The sequence below is a fragment of the Rhamphochromis sp. 'chilingali' genome (genome assembly GCF_963969265.1).
Source record: "Rhamphochromis sp. 'chilingali' genome assembly, chromosome: 5".
NCBI classification, from domain to species: domain Eukaryota; kingdom Metazoa; phylum Chordata; class Actinopteri; order Cichliformes; family Cichlidae; genus Rhamphochromis; species Rhamphochromis sp. 'chilingali'.
The window spans coordinates 35,842,988-35,864,746 of NC_137932.1; the positions used below are offsets into that span (position 1 = coordinate 35,842,988).

Here is a 21,759-nt window from a genome sequence, read left to right on the forward strand (position 1 = left end):
TCAGTTGCAAAGTAACATTTGACATAACTACATTTATTAAAAAAAAGAAAAAAAAAGACTGAAAAAGTTGTCACTGTACAAAATGTAAACAGCATCGTTGATGGGTCCAAAAGACATATTCTGTTTCTCAATGTGATATGGAAACCTTTTAATTCTCAATATTGTTAGTGTTTTCATTTTGCTTCCAGGGTGTCAGGTTTATATAGTGGATTGTTTTTTATGCTTAGAAATATTTACTCATACATGCTTAGAGTTGCATAATCAATGTCATGTTGGTAGAGGGTTGATCCTTAGTAGTCTGTGGAGACTCTGTGTGCCTCCCAGAGCACTCTGGCATGCACACACAACTTAAGGTCAGGAGAGAGGTTATATCTGCTCTTACTGATATATGGTATAGCAAACACACGTATATCTGCTTTACTCTAAGTTCCTTTTGTTTAGATGAACTGCTGGACTTCCAAACCAGCAGGTTTAGGGAAGTCGTTTATGGGGTCACACTCTGACCCCCCCCCCCCCCCCCCCCCCCCACCCCCCACACACACACACACACACAGACGAGGTATTCTTTGTCCACATGTATACCTATATGAAACGTCATATGTTAGTGAACCTATGCATATTCATGTGACCACAATAAAAGGAGTGCTACAGGGAACCTGGCTGAGAGGCTGACGGAGGTCAAGTGGGTGGAACGAGGCAGGCCTCCCTCATGCATGAATAACACAAAGAACTTTGCCTACTCGCGTCTTGCTTTTGCTGTGTAGTTGAATTGTCTTGAACGTTCCAGCGAATGGGTTTAAGCTACAAACCTATCACAGGGTAATGCAGAAAAGGAGAAAAGCCTCCAGTCACATTCCAACGCAAAAGATACACGCAGCAAAGGGGACCACCATCAGCACCAGTGATAGTTAAAGGGCAGTCTGCCACCCAGTACTGTTAATAATGCAATCTAATGATTCTATGATTTTAAGTCATACAGTATGTATCATCATGCATCATTCATGAAAACCGTCTTCATTTACCATGTATCCTTGCTATGCTACCTTTTACAGCAATGCAGAGTATTTGGCCACCCCACATCATCAGACATTTAGGGCCTTTTCCTAACAATTTTTAGAAAACATAATATTTCATGTCCAACATATTTGATATTAGATCTGATTTTATTCAATATTAAACTGAGGATGAAAACATCACTATATTTTTATAAACATTTAAAATAATAGTACATTTGAATCCAAGGGTACTTTTTGTAGGTTTTGGTATTCAAAACAATTGACAAGCTGACTGGACTTTTTAAGGTACAAGCTAAAAATGCAAAAACAAACAAACAACAACCTATTCTCAAATTCAGAACTGTTCTACACACAGAAAGGATATATAATTTATCCTTACTGTGCAGAACCTAGACCTCTCTTGGTTGAAACTGTTTTCTTGTTGTTGTTGTTAGCTGTCTCCTAATTTTTGTTGGCCCCCAAATTCTCTACACCGATGCATATATAGGACATCACATATAATGGGTTTCAACTAAAAAACAAAAGTGCAAACACATATTACAAGGGATCAGTGAAAACAAGTTAAAACATTTAACTGGCAGGTTAAACTTTTCTCTGAATTCTAATGTATGCATAGCACATTAGCAAATTTAGTGTGAGGTGTTAGTGTCAGATTCTCTGCATGCTTGTGTCTTTACAGTTCAGCTAATGTACATGGCACATCTCCATTGAATGCTTTGAGTTAGGTAAAGTGGCCTTTAAGAAAATTGTTTAAAATTGAATTGGCGCACAAAGCTATTCTCTGGGTAACACAGAATCTACAAACAGGTTTTAGTTTTTACTAATATATAGACTCACACTAGGCATTGTTGTTCAGTATTATTGATTTGAAGAGGTTATTAAATTAACAGTTATTTTGTTTTGTTTGGTGTTACATAATTTGTTAGTATTTGTTATTACCTTATGTGCTTACGTCCTGGACTGATCAGCCAGTAGTTATATCCCCTGTGTTTGTTGTGTGTTAGGGCAGTTATAATGGGGTAAATCAAACCTATAGATGGGCAAAGTGAGACTTTGTGAAACACTGAAACACTCAAAGCATTTGTGCCAGAGTTGTATTGAGGCTTTGAAACAATCTGAAACCCGTCTCCATGATGACATCTGCTGGCCAACCTTCACTACACCAGTACACTACACTGGCACAGACGAGCTCTGCACAATTCCAAACAAAGCTACTCATCATACCAGACTGTTAATAATTATGATCAACACATATTTTGGAGGCCAGAAAAATATTGGGACCGTTAAAGATGGGTGGCAGCCTGTGACTATAGTGATCGGTGTACTTCAGCAAAATTTTTCCTCTGTTAATAGTCATATTGCTTTCAGCAACTTAATTTACAAAGTAAATCATTCTTAGAAAAGACCACTGTGTTTACTGGAATAACCACAGAGGTTTCCAGCTGTCTGGAGCTCAGTCTGTCTCGTTTTTTCCTCAAAGCCTTCAAACTTTGGACGTCTTTGGTTGATTTTGAAGCTTTCCAGGTGTTAGTGTCAGCTTTGTGCTAGAAGCCCCCAGTCTCTGTCTTGATGCTAGTAATCATTCAAAAGAGGTCTTTACATATTATGTATATATCTATATAATATTGGATTGATTACACTATAGATTCCAGTGTTTAATTGAAGTAATTACAAATGACTCAGATTCTTGAAACATTGGAATCCTGGTGCTTTGTAATGCCTAGAAGGAGCAGGTTTGGCACCGGTTGAAATTGGGGTGAAGTGCACCAAAACCTTGTTTAGTTGTGGTCATGCGACCCAGGTGTTTTGAACCATGCTTCGGAGCAGTGTTTCAAAACATCTGCACTTCACAAGCTTGACACAGTGTCGAAACACCATTTCCTCTCCGGTTTATGGGATATCTGCTTTAAGGCACACATTTGTAAAACTACCTTCTCCTACACCAACTACAGGGGCCTGGCTAGGTACAGGTTTTTCAAGGGTGCAGTGCTGGGTCTCCAAAACTACAAACAGGCTAAATTTAGTATCGCTATTACAAAAGGAGGAGGAACCATTAAAGAAGCCATGCTACACATATATATTCGGTGCAAAGGAGGTAGAACTATACAGCAGTGAACCAACAACAAGCCGCATTCAGAGGGTTAGTGGTTAGGGTTTTGGAGTGATGTTATTTTAATTTATATAGTACCAAATTACAACAGCAGTCTCCTCAAGGATTTATGAGATTGGTAGTCTTTAGATTCCCAAGCATAATTCTGTCATGGAAATCCCTGCATGGTTCAGGAACACTTCCAGAAATCACTGTCTGAACACAGTTTGTTGTGCCATCTACATATGCAGATTAAAGCTCTATTATGCAAAAAAGAAGCCATATGTGAACATGATCACTTTTCTCTGGGTCAAAGCTCAGAGAAGACAGTCTCAGTCCATTCTTTGTCTCAGAATGGACAAAATAGAAAAACGTTCTCTGAACACACAACAGAAATTTGAAATTGTTTTTGGAAAACATGAATACCTTATCCTCAGGACTAACGATAAGAGGCGTCACCCAGCTTGTTATCAGCACCCAGTTAAAAGCCTGCATTTCTGATGGTACAGGGTTTCATTTGTGCCTATGTAATTGGCAACCTATGTATCTGGGAAGGCACCATCAATGCTGAAATGTATATAGAGGTTTTAGAGCAACACAACATAGACAGACAAGAATGAGGCAGCATTCCTCTCGCAGAAGTCCAGCTACAACAGAAAAGGTAGTGGTGCACAGTGGTAAACGTGAAACTGTGCAAACTTTTTGAGACTTGGTTACAAGTCTCAATAAAATTAAAAAGGCCTTGGTTTTTTTATGGTAAATTTTCTCAGTGTTAACATCTGATATGTTTTCTTTGTTGCATTGTGAATAAAACGGAATTTGAAATTTGAAAATTCTTTTTTCATTTACATTTTATACAGCATCCCAACATTTTTGAAATTGAATTTGGATTTCAAAAGTTGGAAAAAGAAAGTAAATTGACTCAGGCGTACAGGTCCCACTCTCACTTTGCACTTATGTGGCGTCTGAGTTGTCTTCAGCAGGTTCAGGAAGCTCATGTTGTCTGTACATAAAGGTGAGGAGAAACAGAGCCACATCATATGAGCACCAATAGGCTGTATGTGAAGTCACAGCTGACCAATAGCGGCTTTCTACTAATCCCTCCCGCAGCTCGAAGTCAATGCGTCTCTCCAATTCCACTGCAACAGAAGAAATGCCATATTAGGATCTAAGATCATGTGAGCCAGGCTGGTGCTGAATACTCATACTGAAGAAGTTCATTTGACTTTTTTTCACTATGCAACATGTGGTTTCCATTTCAGTTTACTGGAGCAATAAAATTTCTACTTTTGGCCTAAACTCTTACTATTAACCAAACATTGAATATTTTGTAGGTATGCATTAGTAAACTACAGTAGATCATAAAACATATTTATAAATACTGAATGTAATACATTTGTAACCACCAACCTTTCTTTCTCATCAAAAAATTTAATAGAATAGCCCTTTATTGTCATTGTACATGTACAACAAAATTGTGGGTGCACAAAACCAGCTGTGCAGGAATAATCGTTGCCCTGTACCTGTGACATGTGCAATGACAATAAAGTTGAATTCTATTCTATTCTATTCTATTCTATTCTATAAAATATAAATAGCAGACAGCGGGAATACATAACAAAGAGGAGAAATATATACAATCAAGAGGAATATATAAAAAGCAATAGAGTGCTTGGAAGTACTGCAAAGAAAAAATACTTCTGAAGACAGTCCGTGTGTGTGTGGCCTGACTGATGGGGGTTACTCAGACTATGGCTCAGATTAGTGAGGTGGGTGGGGTGTGGGGGAGCCAAGGAGAAGGATCTGTTTGTGAATCTTGAGGTGTGGGACCTGACTGACTTTAGGTGCCAACCAGAGGGCGGCAGGTCGAACAGGTAGTGGGCGTCGTGCAAGGGGTCACCTGTGATGGCCCTAGTTTTCTTGAGACAGGAGGAGCTGGCGATGGCCTCCAGGGGTGGCAGAGGGCAGCCAATGATTTTTTGGGCAGTGTTAATTAACCTCTGTGCAGCCTTTTTTTTTTCTCAGTTGTGGCCCCTGCATACCAGACACCCATGCAGAGCACAATCTCCACTAAGGAGTGGTAGAAGGCCAGCAGCAGCTTCTGGTCCAGGTTACTCTAGCTGCTGCTTGGCCTTGTTTACCAGGGCGATGGTGTTGTGGGTCCAGGTGAGATTGGCGGAGATGTGAGTGCCCAGAAACCTGAAGGTGGAGACAGATTACACCTATATTTCATTTATGATGCAAGGGAATTGGACCTCCCCTCCGCGAATCGCTACCTTATCATGTTGGAGGGATTTGTGTGTCCCAGGGATCCCCGGGGCTATGTTGTCTGTTTTTTTTTCCCTCTCTGGTAGGGTTTCCCATGGCACATTGTCTGGGGAGGGTGCCCGAGGGCAACCTTCTGGTGGCTGGGCCTTAGTCCATGGGGCCTGGCTGGGCACAGCCAGAAAAAGGGACATGGACCCATCCTCCTGCAGGCCTACCACCCGCACAAGGCACCGTAGGGGTCGGGTGCATTGTGAGCCGGGCGGTGGCGAGGAGCGTAGGACCTGGGTGTGTCTGCTTTGGGGTATCTGCTTTTCGCGGATGATGTGGTTCTGTTGGCTTCATCGGGTGATGGCCTCCAGCTCGCTTTGGAATGGTTTGGAGTGTGAAGCGGTGGGAATGAGAATCAACACCTCCAAATCTGAGGCCATGGTCCTCAGCCAGAAAAGGGTGGAGTGCCCACTTCGGGTCAACGATGAGTTCTTGCCCCAAGTGGAAGAGTTTAAGTATCTTGGGGTGTTGTTCACGAGTGACGGGAGGAGGAGCAAGAGATTGACAGACTGATTTGTGCTGCGGCTGCAGTGATGCGGACACTGTACCGGTCGCCTATGGTCACAAGCTGTGGGTCATGACTGAAAGAACGAGACCGTGGATACAAGTGGCGGAAATGGGCTTCCTCCGAAGGGTGGCTGGCCTCTCCCTTAGAGATACGGTGAGAAGTTCGGCCATCCAAGAGGAGCTCAGTGTAGAGTCGCTGCTCCTTCACATCGAAAGGAGCTAGTTGAGGTGGTTCGGGCATCTGAAAAGGATGGGAGCCTCCTGGGTGAGGTAGTCCGGGCATGTGAAGGCCCCAGGGCAGACCCAGGACACGCTGGAGAGATTATATCTCTCAGCTGGCCTTGGAACGCTTTGGTGTCTCCCCGGACACCTGGTCGAGGAGGAAGTGGCTGGGGAGAGGGAGGTCTGGGCTTCTCTGCTTGGGCTGCCACCCCTGCAACCTGGCCCCGGATAATAGGAAGGAAGGAAGGATGGATGGGTGGGAGGGAATTGGACCTGTCTGTGCCTCCTGAAGTCCATGATGAGTTCTTTTGAGGTTCAGGTTATTTTCTGAGTGCCAGTGGGACAAACTCTTTACCTCCACCCTGCATGCTGTCTCATGTTCATCAAAGATGAGCTCAATCACAGTGCTATTGACATACTTGATGATGACATTGGTTGTGTGGGTTGGTGTATAGTCATAGGTGTAGAGGACATACAGTAGGGGGCTGAGAATGCAACCCTCTGGGGACCCGATGCTGAGTGAGAGTAGAGTGGAGAGGTGGGGGTCAAGTCGGACTGATTGAGGCCGGTTGGTTAGGAAATCTTTGATGCAGGAGCAGGAGGCAGGGGGGATGTGGAGGTGGTCCAGTTTGGTGGGAAAGGATGTCTAGGATTATGGCGTTGAATGCTGAGTCCACAAAGAGCTTCCTCTCGCAGCTCTTCCTAGTGATGGTAATGGAATACTCTGTAGGCCGATTTGCTCTGTAAGCAAACTGGTGGGGGTCAAGAGAGGGAGGTAGGCAGTCTTTGATGTGCTGAGACACTATCTGCTCAAAACACTTCATTGCAGTGCAGTGGCAGACCCTGTATTTATTTAAGAGGACCCAAATACAGACGCTCAAGGCAGGAATCAGGTTTAACAAAAAACAAGCTGTTTATTGACGGCCAAAACACATGCGAAACAAAGGCAAAAGAACATGGAGATAAACTAAACTAAAAATCTAAACTGGGGAAAAACTAACCAAGGTCTAGTCTAAGGAGCTTGGAAAAGCGTCAGGATTTTTTAAAGTTTTCTTGAAGACATCTCATCCAAGAAGCTTCTTCAGTTCTAAGAGCAATTGGTGGAGATTCCCAGATTTAAGCCTTGTGGAGTGTCCACAAGAGGGTCATGGACCCCTTATTGTTCCTCTACCTAATCACATGAGCCAAGGTGTGAAAACGGGTGTGGGTGAACAAATTGTAAGACCTTGCCTCACCCTATCATGTGATTTACTGAAGTCAAATGACCCAGGATGTGAGTGGGCTTTAAAGTGTCTGGGAAGGATCTCAAAACTGGATTACAGAGGGTTGACAGTTGGTGTCCTAAGCCCCGCCCTCTGTTCAATAATGGTCATCCAAAGTGGACATAGATGGCTTCTTTCACTCCTCTTTCAAATCATCTGTCTTATCTGTCCTAAATGTGAACACTGGCATCCTCGAAAGAGTGACCTGTGTCCTTTAGATGCAGATGGATAGCCGAGTCTTGTACCCTGGTGATGGCTCTTCTATGTTGTGCCATGTGTTTATCCAGTCTCTCCAATGTAGAGGTCCTAGCATTCCTCACTGCACTGTATAGCATATACCACGTTGTTAAGTTTATGTTTAAGAGTTTTGTCTTTGGAATGAACCAGTTTGTATCTGAGTGTGTGGCTGGGAGTACACTGGGATGTCGTGCTTGGAGAAGACTGAGTTTTTCTGATAAACCGGCTACATAGGGGATGACAATGTTGTTGACTTTGTCTTTCTGATCCTCCCTAGTTGGTGTCTGACCTTCTTTTCTGTGCGTCTTTGCTGACTTGATGAAAGTCCAATTAGGATAACCACATGTTTTAAGAGCTTCCTTTACACGTGTGTAAAGGAAGCTTTGTGTTCCAGAGGGTGGTGGGAGTCAAAGAGGAGGTATTGGTCCATGTGTGTGGGTTTCCAGTAAACTTCAGTGTTGAGGTTTCCATTCTCTTCAATGTGCACGGCACAGTCCAGGAATGGCAACCTGTTATCATTTGTGTCTTCCCTGGTGAACTTTATGTTTTATCCACAGAGTTAATGTCTGCGGTGAAGGATCCAAGAAGTATAATCCTTCACAGCTCACATCACTGGAGGTTTCCTCCGGTTATGAGGTTTTTCTGCCCACTGTTGCTTGCTCGTAGGCGGGTCATGTGATTGTTGAGGTTTCTTTCTGATACTGGAGGATCTTTACAATATAAAACACCTTGAAGCAACTGTTGTTATGAAATGGCACTATATACATAGAACTGAACTGAACTGACTTAACAGAACAAACATGATTTTGACTCACAAAAAAGTTTCTGAAAAATGATTACAGGGAGATAAAAGAAATGGTAAATGGGCTGGTTCTTATATAGTACTCTTTTACTCAAGCACTTTATACATGTCTCATTCACTTATTTACTACTCTCTACTTGTAGAGATTATAGCTAAGTACTTTCTAATTATCATTCACACAGATTCTGTGTGACACACACATTCTGATGAATGCATCAGGGGCAACTCAGAGTTCTTGCCCAAGGATGCTTTAGCATTCAGACTCAGCCTGGGATTGAACTACCAGCCTTCTGATTAGTGGATGATCTGCTCTAGCCCCTGAAGAGCAGCTACGTTGGTTTAAGATCTCAATAACCACAGCAAATCATAGATGCTTTACTTTACAGCACTTACATGAGGTGATGTCCAAGACAGCTGAGGTGGACTGGGACATGGCAGGCTCCACCTCCCTTCTTTCCTCCATTATTTGTTTGTCTTTGTCTTCTTTCTCTGCCATTGCTACTTCTTCCTCTCCTGTTCCCACATTTTTTACATCAGAGGTCCCACTCTCAGAATCTGATGGCTCCTCCTCCACTCCACCCACCTGGCCGCTGGAACGGGAAAAGCGGGAAAATAGGATTCCTCCAATTCCCTTTCCGAGACTTGCAGCACCTTAGGGGTAATTAGATTTATGCATTAGATCATCTTATTTTGTATTCCTAATCTAAAGTTCTTCATTAACAATATTTACTGTGTTCAAAAAAGTCGTGTGTCTTCTGCCCTTTTCTTCTTTCAACTGCTCCCTTTTGGGGTTTTCCGGATACCCACAACCAAGGTATTGGGCAGTAATGGAAAAAGCTGGATTGATGCACCAACCGTATTAATTCTCAAGGGAGCCTCAGGGAGTCACTCGAAGGGGGCAAAAGGGCAACAGGTTCATGACCCTTGTCTGTGGACCACAACTGTGGCAGCAAAATGTCACCTTGAAATGTTTGTTTTTATCGTTCTAGTGCTCTACAAATTTCATGACCTAAAAACGCTTGGCTTGTCTCATCTTAAATTTTTGGGAGCTTAGTGGAGTGAAGTTCTAATAGTGTTAGAAGCAGTACCTCTATATCTGCTGTGTAATATCAAATGTCTTTTATCCAGTTAAAGTTACTCTCCAGAGCTAATTGCTTCTATTGATTTGTTTAGAAAATGTTTACTGCCCAGTGCTGGGGCTGCTACAATATCAGCAGCTCAAGCATCTTCTGTTTCTCTCAGCTTACATCAGCTGATTTTACTTGGCGTTCATATCCATTTCAGATATTATTATTTCACTAAACTGATTTTTAAACATAAGAAGTTGAAAAAATCACATATATATATAATGTTCTCCTATCATCTATGACTCTATTGCCGAAATCCTCACCCATAATGCTGGCCTTGCCCAGGTTGGTGATTGACTCTCCATAGTGCCGCCGGGGCTGGGGGGGAGACGTGCAAGGGCTAGGGATGCTCTCTGAATCTGAGACAGACACAATCTCCTTCAGGGGATTGAGCAGCGTGGGCCGGATCAGATCATACAGTGCCGGGTTGGTAGTGTTGTACCTGCACATCACATCAACCTCTGCTCAATGAAACATTTCGCCCTTACTTAAATGACATGATAGTTATTACTACACACAAAACCAAAAAGTTTATTTTATTCTAGCCTTTACAGCTGGAAAACATCTTTTATATACAAGACACTTGACATTTCTTACCAGTGGATCTGAACAGGTGCAATGTTACTGTAGTGCTTTAAGATTAGAGGCTCCAGTCTGTACGCCTAAAACAAACAAATATTTAAACTCATTAGGTATTTTAAAGACACAATTTAATCATGACTGTAAGCTTGTCTTTAAATTTTTTAAATTTATATTAGTGTAATACTACCATAACCTTTTGTAACATTATCTTTGTCAGTATTCATTGAACAAGATATGAATAGCTTGATCATTAAAATAGGTACTTATTATCTCAGCAGGTTAATAAGATACATAACTGTGGCGCTTCAGCCACAACAGCTCCCACTTTGGACCCATGATACACACATCCTCTCTACTTTTAATATTTGGCTTCAAACGTTGCTTTTTGCTAAAGCATATTTGAATTTGAATTTATTTATTTAAAAGGGACAGTGCAGTTTTACGGAGCCCCGCAGGGGACATGGGAGAAAAAAAAATTAAGATGGACTTTTGCGAGATCTAACTCGGGATCTCGCAAAAGTTTTGCAAGATCTCGTAAAACAAACTTGAGATCTTGCAAAACCTTTGCGGTTTTGCAAGATCTCGCAAAAGTTGAATTCCAACAATTACTTAGTTGTAATTAGAGCTGGGCGATATGAGATTTTTTCATATCACGATATGTTTTTTTCATTTCAGGCGATAACGATATCTATCACGATATAAGCCAAATAACTATATTTGTAAGATTTAAATGTGCCGTTGCTCACAAGTAAAATGTGAAATAATCAGCAGCTTGTTTTTATTTAAATATTTATTTCCCATAATAAGTTCAACAGGGTAGATGTACTTAAGGAACATGAGACTTTTTCAGATAAATAAAGGCAAATATTGCAAACTACACAAAAGGCAGCCGCTAAAGCGTTTAGGTTTCAAAATAGAACAAACGAAACAGACTAAATTGTCAATTCCACTTAGAAACAAAATATTAATTCTAAAAATAAATCTTAGTTTGTGTTACAGAAGAACAGACAAAACTGACTAACTTTTGTCAATATCAAATAAACTGAGAACTAAAAGGAAATTCTCAATCTCTCCTTGTTGTATAGCTTAGCTTTTCAAACAGTTTTAACAGTTACTTTAGTCTGACAAAAGCCGAATGACGAATTAGCGCTTCCAGTCAGAGACTGAGGCTACGTCCACACGTACACGGGTATTTTTGAAAACTGAGATTTTCCGTTTTCGTTTTAAAAAATAATCCCGTCCACACATAAAGGGAGAAATGAAGGAAAACGCTGCTATGAACATGCCAAAGCAGCAGGTGGCGCTAGATTCCTAACCGTGCAGAAATATTGGCCAATCAGAAGTCTAGAAGCCTTGGTGGGAAAAAGTAAACAAAGCTGGGGCATAGAAGCAGAACCGAGTCGTATGTGTGGAGGGACAGTAACTGTGTGTATATGTAAGCATTTAAACACTGCAGAGAGTAGAATTAACAGTATTGTAGAAATTCATTTCACCGAAACAATAACGTGGCGCACAGTGTGACGCATGCACCAGTTCATTGTATTTCCAGACTTGCTTTCGGCACAATTTACAGTGCACGCTACTCTGTTTTTTGTCAGACTTGAAATAGCCGAAATACCTTCACACTACGGAACTTCTATGGCTCTTCCGTTCGACAATCTCTCCGGCGTTGGAACCATTATCTGTTTTCTCTTCGGTCACGCTCGGTTGATTTTTCTAGTCGGCACACTCATTTCCTCCATTACCCGCTGGCTGCTTCCCAAACAAACACACGTGCGGCTTGGCACTTGTGCTGTACGTAACAAGTCACGCGACGTGACGCTGCGGCTGTGATTGGTTCGGCTCTGCGCTACTTAGTTTGGATTGGCTGACCTTTTTTTTATTTTATTATTATTTTTATTTTATTTTTTAAGAGGACAAGAGCGGCGAGGTCTATCGCGATAGCTTAATTTCTCTATCGAGTAAAAGTTATATCGCGATACATATCGTTATCGTTCTATCGCCCAGCTCTAGTTGTAATATTACTCTTTCTGGGTCACAAAATAAACTTTTAAGATATTTTGAGGCGTGAATGTAGTTGTGTAAACGTCAGATATCTGCTCGGTTTACAAGACATCACGTATTTGCAAAAGTGCTCCATCTCGAAGCTAACGGGAGGTTGAGACCTACTACAGGCGGGAGGAACACCGCTTTCCCGGCACATCGTGCCTCGACCTCACGGTCGGCTTCGAGCTGGCGGCCTCCGAAGAATGCGGCTAAAACTTTTGCGAGATCTCGCAAAAGTTTTGTGAGATCCTGAGTTAGTTTTGCGAGATCTCGCAAAAGTCCGTCTTAATTTTTTTTTCTCCCATGTCCCCTGCGGGGCTCCGTACAGTTTAACATAGTCCAAGTAAAAAACATGAAACTGATGTAACGCACATAAGTTTCATGTTATGTGCGTTACAATAATTTTCAACAATTGTCCCTTGTTGGGATTACAATCAACATAGATACATTTTACAATAAAACATACATTTTCATAAAACCAAAATACATCATAAATACAATTACAATTAATAGATAATTAATTAATAATTAATTACAATTAAAATAAATTAAAAATCATTAGTTAAAATTACTACATCTCTGATTTCCCTTTAACAAAACTTTAACTTTCAATGTAAAGGATCTGATGTCTGTAATCAATTTGATTTCGGTTGGAAGTGTGTTCCACAGATGGCAAGCCTTTATGGAAAAAGCTGATATAGTTAGAGTTGGATCAGATAACCCTGAATCTTCCTTTAGTTGTGCTGCAATAGTTTCTTTTTCACTCACCAGTCTGCATTTAATTATTATTTATTATTAATCTCTGGCCAAACACACCCAACGTTATTTATAAACAGCAAGTGCTGACTTATATGTTTAACTGCTTAACATTAAAGACAGAATATATATATATATTAGGGGTGCAACGATACTCGTATCAATATTGAACCGTTCAATACAGTGCTTTCGGTTCCGTACGCATATGTATTGAACAATACAAAATGTTTAATTTATTTTATCAACTTTTCTTCTGACGATGCTGTCTGTGTTGAGCGCTCAGTGGATCTGCGTTCAACTACTCCGCCTAGGCTGCACTGTCGAGTGCAGATCCACTGAGCGCAGCGCAAGCTAGCGAGACAGAACCGAACCGTGAATTTTGTATATTGTTGCACCCCTAATATATATATCATTTGCCTGACATGGTCCACGTCAGCTGTTGAGGAACCAGGGCACCTTGGTGAGAAAAGAAATGGGTGTGACTTAATTTCTAATCTGTGGAATTCTTCCTGTCTTCAACTTGTCTTCTTACACTCACCCCAACTGGTCGCAGCAGATGGCCGCCCCTCCCTGAGCCTTGTTCTGCTGCCGTTTTCTTTCTATGTTAAAAGGGCGTTTTTTCTGCCCACTGTCACCGAAGTGTTTGATCATAGGGGGTCATCTGATTGTTGAGGTTTCTCTGTATTGTTGTTGGGTCTTTACTTACAATATAAAGTGCTTTTAGGCGACTGTTGTTATTGTCGCTGTATAAATAAAACTGAACTGAAACGAGTGACTCACCACAGGGTCTGTAGGGTGGAATATGTTAAAGAGGCGATTGCAGATAGATTTTGGAAGGATGTGGTCCTGCATGCCATTGTTTCCAGGACGGATTCCTCGCAATGCTAAGAATACAGCCAGAGGAGACCCCATGCAGAAGAAATTCTCTACCTGCAATACAGAGAACAGGGTATCATTAGAGATATTAGAGATATAGTCATTGCTCCTCACAGGCATTTACACTACAAGTGAAGCTCCCTCAGATTGTGATTCTGTGAGCATTTGACATGCTAGGAATGTTTGTACTTTAAATATGAAGGCCGATTTATACAACAATGTTTTTAGGCTGAAATACAGGGAGACTATAGCTGCAATCAGATCTATGACAAAAGATGAATAGAATGGCATAATAGCAACCCATCATTTTTGATATGCGGTTCACATTTTGTCACACTTTAATATTTCAGATCATCAAACAATGTTAGTATTAGACAAAGTTCATTTCAGTAAATATTAATTTTTTAAATGATGATTTCATTCGGCACCAGGAAGCAAAGTTGCAGTCCTACACAACTCTTTGTGGCTTCTCTCCTCTTGTTATCCCTTCAAAACCCCATCCCCTTAGAGACTGTGTCAGCTCCCAAACAAAAAAAACCCTAAAAATCAGGAAAAAAATTACTTAGAATCACAAAGAGTACCTGAACGCTACATCCACAGATTATCTTGTTAATAATTTTACATCCTCACTACGTATGACACTGGTTACTGTAGCTCCTGCGAAAAATAGAGCCTCAAATCAGAAGGACTTGACTCCCTTGAATAATTCTCAAACGCGTAGCTAAAGCAGATAACTTTTAAGCTGTCACAAATTTAGAAGACAATCGTTTAGCCTGGAGAAAGTTTGCTGCTTTATAAGAAAGCCCTCTGTAAAGCTAGAACATCTTACTATTCATCACTGATTGAAGAAAATAAGAACAACCCCAGGTTTCTCTTCAGCACTGTAGCCAGGCCGACAAAAAGTCAGAGCTCTGTTGAGCCAACCATCCCTTTAATGTTAAGTAGTAACGACGTCATAAACTTCTTCACAAATAAAATTTTAACCATAAATTAATTTGTAGTACTTTCCAGACTGATAGATATTTTTGTTTCTTTTCTGCTTAGATCGTGAAATGATGTGTCCTTTTTTGGGCTCTTTCTACCTACTTCACTTTGTCAGACAGGTTCTATTTAAGTGACTTTGTGATTCAGTGGGTCAGACAATAATCGGGTCTGGGTGTCACTAGGGACTATGGAAGCCTGTAATCCAAAATTTCGAGTTATCTTTCTCAAAATTACGAGTTACTTTTCTCAAAATTTCGAGTTAATAAGTCGAAATTTCAAGTTAATCAGTTGAAACTTTAAGAAAACAAGTCAAAATTTTGAGTTAACAACTCAAAATTTAGAGTTATGGATACTTTTTTTGTTCCGGAAATGGGCTTCCATAAGTTACATTGAAGTTGTCTTTCCATAAAATGTTGTTATTCACAGTTAATTTGTGATTTATTGAGGGGGATTACTTTTTCACACAGTGCCAGGTAGCTTTGGATTGGTTTTTCCCTTAATAAATGAAAGCATCATATAAAACTGCATTTTGCATTTACTTGATTTATCTTGTATACAAATGTGACACAATTCAGTGTGACAGCCAGTTTGCCATACATAAGAGTATTTTTCTACCAACTAAAGACATCTGAGTGTAAATTTGCAACACAAAATGACTGTCACAGATGATCCATAGTCCTTTTTGGACATGTCTGAAAATCATCACTTCATGAGCACCGAGCTGGGGCCTGCCGACCACCCTTCTGCCTACGTCCAGCAGCTGAAAGATGCGGCTATGTGGTAGCTGCAAACAGGGAAGGCGGCTGGACAACAACAGCTACAGGAGCTGGTCATCACGGAGCAGTTTGTGAGGGATTGAGATGAGTAAATGAGATGTCACAGGCCAGTGAGCTCGAAGGCAGGTGGTTCTTAGCAGGTCGTCACTTTGGCTAAGAACCACCTTGCTGTGCATATAGGGGAACACACTGAAGCAAACCAGGCTACCCATCTAATACCATGGACTGGACCTAAAGTCACTGTCCCTGCTTTACTGCCATGAGTCCAGTTGCTTGCTGGAACTGCACCCAGCTTGCCTTGGGCAGGAGTGCTGCAAGCATGGAGTGACCCTGTCACTTCTAAAAATAAGTGCCCTCATAGGTGGTGGTGGTACAGGTCACTTCCAACACCTTTTCCCAGTCAGGGGGGCACCAAACAGTGTTGTGATCAAAATGCAAAGGGGATATACATTGTGACATGATAGATTCAGACTACATTCAGTCCCTGACTCAAAGGGATCTGGTTCACACATTTTAAGTGTGTAAATGGGGATATTTACTGATATGCAGTAGCATCAATGTAAAATAGGTACAACGGTAAAATGCCAGTAGCCCGATCCCATTGGCCACATATTTGGGTGCATGTGCACACTTAACCACATAAATCCAGCTCACATTCCAAAAGCACCTTTGTGCTCTTTACCACTTATGGAGGTCATGTTTGAACAAACTGGCATGGATTTCACTGGGTCGTTTCATCAAGCCATTTGTGATAAGTTCAGGTGGACTGTGCAATTCGATATTACAAAGCAAAGCACCATAATATTTCTGCAAGAAATGCCAGATGAATGACAGAGCTGAGATGAGTCCCTTCTAACTACCTTTTTTAATCAGCCCAGAAGGCATGTGTTGCCAAGTTGCATCTTCCAGGTTACAATAATTTCATACAACATCATGTTAAGACTTCCCAATGGTGACGGTTTGGTCAAGACTTTATAGATTGCCAGAACACAAAAAGTAGTTCTGAAAGAATTTAAACTAAATCTGGAAATGAAGGTAGTAGGAGTAATAGTGCCTGGTGTAGTCCTATTGTTATTGTCATGAAGAGGGATGGGTCTATAAGGTTCTGTGTTGACTATCCCAAGGTGAATGCTGGTTTACAGTTTGCTGCCTACCTCATGCCCTGGATTGATGAGCTCCTTGAACAATTGGGCACCGCTCAATTTTTCATGACACTGGATTTAACCAAGGCCTTACTGGCAGATTTTCTTATCTCCAGAGTACAAGGAAAAAATGCCTTGGTTTGGTGCCCCGGCCTGTTGCATCCCAATACTACAAATGCTACTTTCTACGAAGATTAAATGATCAGCCACAGAAAAACCTGAGCATAGCATGTACAGTGGGTAAGCACAGTGCTGGAGCCCTTGAAGCAAGCTGGACTTATTCCCAGCCTGAAGAAGTGCAGGATTGGACAGAGGCAGGTGCACTGCCCTTGGGAAGTGGGCGAATATCCTCTCATGTGGACAAGATGGGATTGGCTTGTTACTATCAGAAGTTCATCCCACATTTCACGGATGTGAATAGCCCATAACTAAACACACCGAGAATGGTGGTCCATCTTGGGTCTGGTGGACCGATTGGTGCCAAATGGCTTTTTATAGGGTGAAAATAGCCCACTAGTGGAACACCCTGATCAACAACTTCTCTGTCCCTTTTATTTCGCACATTGATGTGTTGAACAGAGGGTTGGGGGCTTATTTTTTTCCAGTTGGTGTGTGGGGTTAACTCTCAGTGCTTTACATCAGAGAGAAACTTAGTAATTTAATATAGCATACCAAGTTTGGACCATGCCACACTGCAGTTGCTCCACTACATAAAGGATGCCAATGTCCAGATCACTCGATGATGACTGTGGTTAACTTCTCTTTCACTGGGGAAGGGGTTAGAGCAAATAACTTCCCGCCCTAAGTTGGGCAGTGGGGGTGCGTGGCTGTGGGTTATGGTTTGTGGCTTTGCAGTAGCAGGGAAAGGTAGGGCAGGATGACCGAGGGTTCCTGCATCAGTTGCAGAAAGACACATAGGGTGTGCAAATTAGTTTTTTCCCTATATAGTACATGTTGAGCACAATAAGCAATAAGGAAGGGGGCAAATACTTTTTGACTGCACTGTGGGGCTGAAGGAACGCAGTGGTGGACAAACTAAAGCAGTGGGAATGAACACTATCCATGAGAGTATATTCCCAGAAAGTTTTATAATAAAGATCTGTGTGTGCAAATCTGCTCTGTTTGAGGAGAAACTGCTACACCATCTTTACCTTGAATTTCAGGGCGGGCACTGGAACACAAGACGAAGTCTGCAGACCCTGGAACTGATCCTCTAAGTCCCTCAACCTGGACAGGATGACGGATACCATTTATTATGCCAGTGTAAAGCAGTTGACATGACTTTCAGCCGAAAACATTCTAATACATAATGAAAAAACAAAGGCTGATGTGAAAATTGTGACCCGAAAAATGTGTGAAAAATCTGAAACTGAATAAAATAAAACTGTTTCTCCAAGTCAATGACAAAACCATAGTGATATCTCTGACAGAGATTATCAAACTCTCAAGCTATATTTTATTGAGCATTGATCCTTATAAAGATATTTGTTCCCTACATTTTGAGCGGCTCCAAGCCATTCTGCTGATGAAGGCCACTTAAACAAAGAGTTAACCTTTATATTGTATTAATACACAAGTATTATACAATTATATTACACAAGTGATTAAATATTTCTCTCTCCCTTCCTATATAATGAAAAAATGTGGAAGAATAAAGAGGGTCTCTCCTCAAACTCCTTTGTGCCATTAGGTACACTTTTTGCTGAAACAGATGGGGACTGACTCCTTACCTGTTTCAGACAAAAGCCAGAGGAGTACCTGAGGCGCGTTAGTCTCAGTTGCTCCTGAAGGTGGTGCTTTTCATCAGTAGGCCAGTGGATCTGTGGATCCTCTGGGTCTAGGGCTTCTGGATGATGAAAGCGAACTGGATCCCAGCCTGTCATTATGTCAAAGGTGATGACGCAGCCCAGTGAGTGAGACACTATGGACACCTTCCCATTTTTCTCAAAGTCTGGGTTCCGTGAGCAGAAGAGTGAGTACAGACGATTCAGTTCCAGAGTCAATCCCCTGGTAATCTACACAAACAAAACAACAGCATGTGTGCACAACACCATGAGATATAAGTTTAATTATGTCAATCAGATTCAAATAGATATGATTATATTTGATGTTTTAGGGTCATTTTGATCGGCCGGTAGACCAGTGCTGCATAGCCAGTCTGGATTACAAAATCTTAACCAGATTTTAAGTGTGACAAAGTTTGGTTTAGCCTAATAGGAGTAATGCTGAGTGCCAGCAGGGAAGCAGTTTATTCAACACACTGATCACAATTTAGAATCACCAATTAATCCAACATGCATGTCATGAAGCAGGAGTACCTGGAGGAAAGCCACACAACTTGCTACAGAAAGGCCAGGCTTCACATCACAAACCACTGCACCAGCTCCCTGCAGCACCATATCAGTGAGGGGACAAAGGCTAGCCCTTAGGAACACGGTTTGTAGTAAGAATACTTATTTATTGTTATTGTTTTTCATTTATTAGCACATTGAAATAAAAGGTTAAAATAAAATAAAAGTTTTATCGTTGTCATGTGTTGAGTGTGAGAAAAGTGAGGATCCAAATGTAGACATTCAGAGACTTACTGAGGTAAACTAAAAGTAAGGTGTTTTATTTGGCCGATTGCAAAAATGCATGTGAAACAAAGTGCAAAGGGAAACTGAAAACTATTAACTAAATTATTAAACTATTAAATGTGATATCAATTAAGCATTTGGGAAATCCACTAACTCCCTGTACTAAAGGGAAAATTAACTGGAACATGTAAGTGACACACTCTGTAAGCGAATCATGACAAAGGTGGTGGATCAGCCAAAAACTACACAGGCGGAGCTTGTTGATGATATGAAGGCAGTCGGGACGACAGTCACGAAGGATTTCTCCATTAAGTACTAAGTCATGTTTTGCTTGGGGATCAAATTTATGTTTTTTGGTTGGCATAGGATTTTTTGTTGATATCCTGTTTTTTTTCATTAAACGAACCTACCATCAAAATAAGAGACTGGTCATTTCTTTTTAAGTGTAAGTGTAACAACTTTGACTTACACTTTAACCTCAATAGCTCATCAGTTGGATCAGCCCACAATGGGCAATCTTTGCTCACCACGTACATCAGTGAGACTTGCCTCCTCATGACCAAGTCGCTGGATCACCACCCATTCCTTCCTTTTGACCACTTTTGATTGATACTGACCACTGCAAACTAGGAACACCTCACAAGAGCAGCAGTTTTGGAGATGCCCATTTTCAGCTGTGAGGACAAAATGTTGAATTGCTCACTATTATATCCCACCCACTAACAGGTGCCATGAAGAAGATACAAGAGAAGAAGCATGAACTAAACCTCTTCTGAGAACATGCATTTGTATTTGCTTTAAACCAAAGGGCAATTTCTTTGATATATATATATAAAAAACACCCAGCACGCCCCTGCGGGCGGTTTATCCTTCAAGCTCGGGTCCTCTACCAGAGGCCTGGGAGCTTGAGGGTCCTGCGCAGTATCTTAGCTGTTCCCAGGACTGCACTCTTCTGGACAGAGATCTCCGATGTTATTCCCGGGATCTGCTGGAGCCACTCGCCTAGCTTGGGAGTCACCGCACCTAGTGCTCCGATTACCACGGGGACCACCGTTACCTTCACCCTCCACATCCTCTCGAGCTCTTCTCTGAGCCCTTGGTATTTCTCCAGCTTCTCGTGTTCCTTCTTCCTGATATTGCTGTCATTCGGAACCGCTACATCGATCACTACGGCCGTCTTCTTCTGTTTGTCTACCACCACTATGTCCGGTTGGTTAGCCACCACCATTTTGTCCGTCTGTATCTGGAAGTCCCACAGGATCTTAGCTCGGTCATTCTCCACCACCCTTGGGGGCATCTCCCATTTTGACCTCGGGACTTCTAGGTTATACTCGGCACAGATGTTCCTGTACACTATGCCGGCCACTTGGTTATGGCGTTCCATGTATGCCTTGCCTGCTAGCATCTTGCACCCTGCTGTTATGTGCTGGATTGTCTCTGGGGCATCTTTACACAGCCTGCACCTGGGGTCTTGCCTGGTGTGATAGACCCCAGCCTCTATGGATCTTGTACTCAGAGCTTGTTCTTGTGCTGCCATGATTAGTGCCTCTGTGCTGTCTTTCAGTCCAGCTTTGTCCAGCCACTGGTAGGATTTCTGGATATCAGCCACCTCCTCTATCTGCCGGTGGTACATACCGTGCAGGGGCCTGTCCTTCCATGATGGTTCCTCGTCTCCCTCCTCTTTCTTGGGTTTCTGCTGCCTGAGGTATTCACTGAGCACTCGGTCAGTTGGGGCCATCTTCCCAATGTATTCTTGGATGTTCCTTGTCTCATCCTGGACTGTGGTGCTGACACTCACCAGTCCCCGGCCCCCTTCCTTCCGCTTAGCGTACAGCCTCAGGGTGCTGGACTTGGGGTGAAACCCTCCATGCATGGTCAGGAGCTTTCTTGTCTTTATGTCAGTGGCTTCTATCTCCTCCTTTGGCCAGCCTATTACCCCAGCAGGGTACCTGATCACGGGCAGGGCGTATGTGTTGATGGCCCGGATCTTGTTCTTACCATTCAGCTGACTCCTCAGGACTTGCCTGACCCTCTGCAGGTACTTGGTGGTTGCAGCCTTTCTAGCGGCCTCTTCATGGTTCCCATTTGCCTGCGGGATCCCCAGGTACTTGTAACTGTCCTCTATGTCTGCAATGTTGCCTTCTGGTAGTTCAATCCCCTCAGTTCTGACTACCTTCCCTCTCTTTGTTACCATCCGACTACACTTCTCCAGTCCGAACGACATTCCAATGTCATTGCTGTATAGCCTGGTAGTGTGGATCAGTGAATCGATGTCTCGTTCACTCTTGGCATACAGCTTGATGTCATCCATGTACAGGAGGTGGCTGACAACTGCTCCGTTCCGTAGTCGGTATCCGTAGCCAGTCTTGTTAATGATCTCACTGAGGGGGTTCAGGCCTATGCAGAACAGCAGTGGGGACAGAGCATCTCCTTGGTAGATCCC

General features: G+C 42.2%; 1 protein-coding gene across 1 annotated transcript in view; it reads right to left on the reverse strand.

Annotated features, from left to right (window-relative positions):
- Nucleotides 1-539: 539 nt before the first annotated feature.
- Nucleotides 540-21,759, reverse strand: part of ddhd1b (DDHD domain containing 1b) — a 35,415-nt gene continuing 14,195 nt past the window's right edge. Inside the window, exons 7-13 of the mRNA XM_080881856.1 lie at nucleotides 18,499-18,755; nucleotides 17,892-17,967; nucleotides 13,743-13,892; nucleotides 10,176-10,240; nucleotides 9,842-10,020; nucleotides 8,845-9,102; nucleotides 540-4,244 (exon numbers count right to left, since the gene is read on the reverse strand). Coding sequence (XP_080737982.1) covers nucleotides 4,060-4,244; nucleotides 8,845-9,102; nucleotides 9,842-10,020; nucleotides 10,176-10,240; nucleotides 13,743-13,892; nucleotides 17,892-17,967; nucleotides 18,499-18,755 — 1,170 coding nt within the window. The 3' untranslated portion in view covers nucleotides 540-4,059. The remainder of the gene's footprint in view (nucleotides 4,245-8,844; nucleotides 9,103-9,841; nucleotides 10,021-10,175; nucleotides 10,241-13,742; nucleotides 13,893-17,891; nucleotides 17,968-18,498; nucleotides 18,756-21,759) is intronic.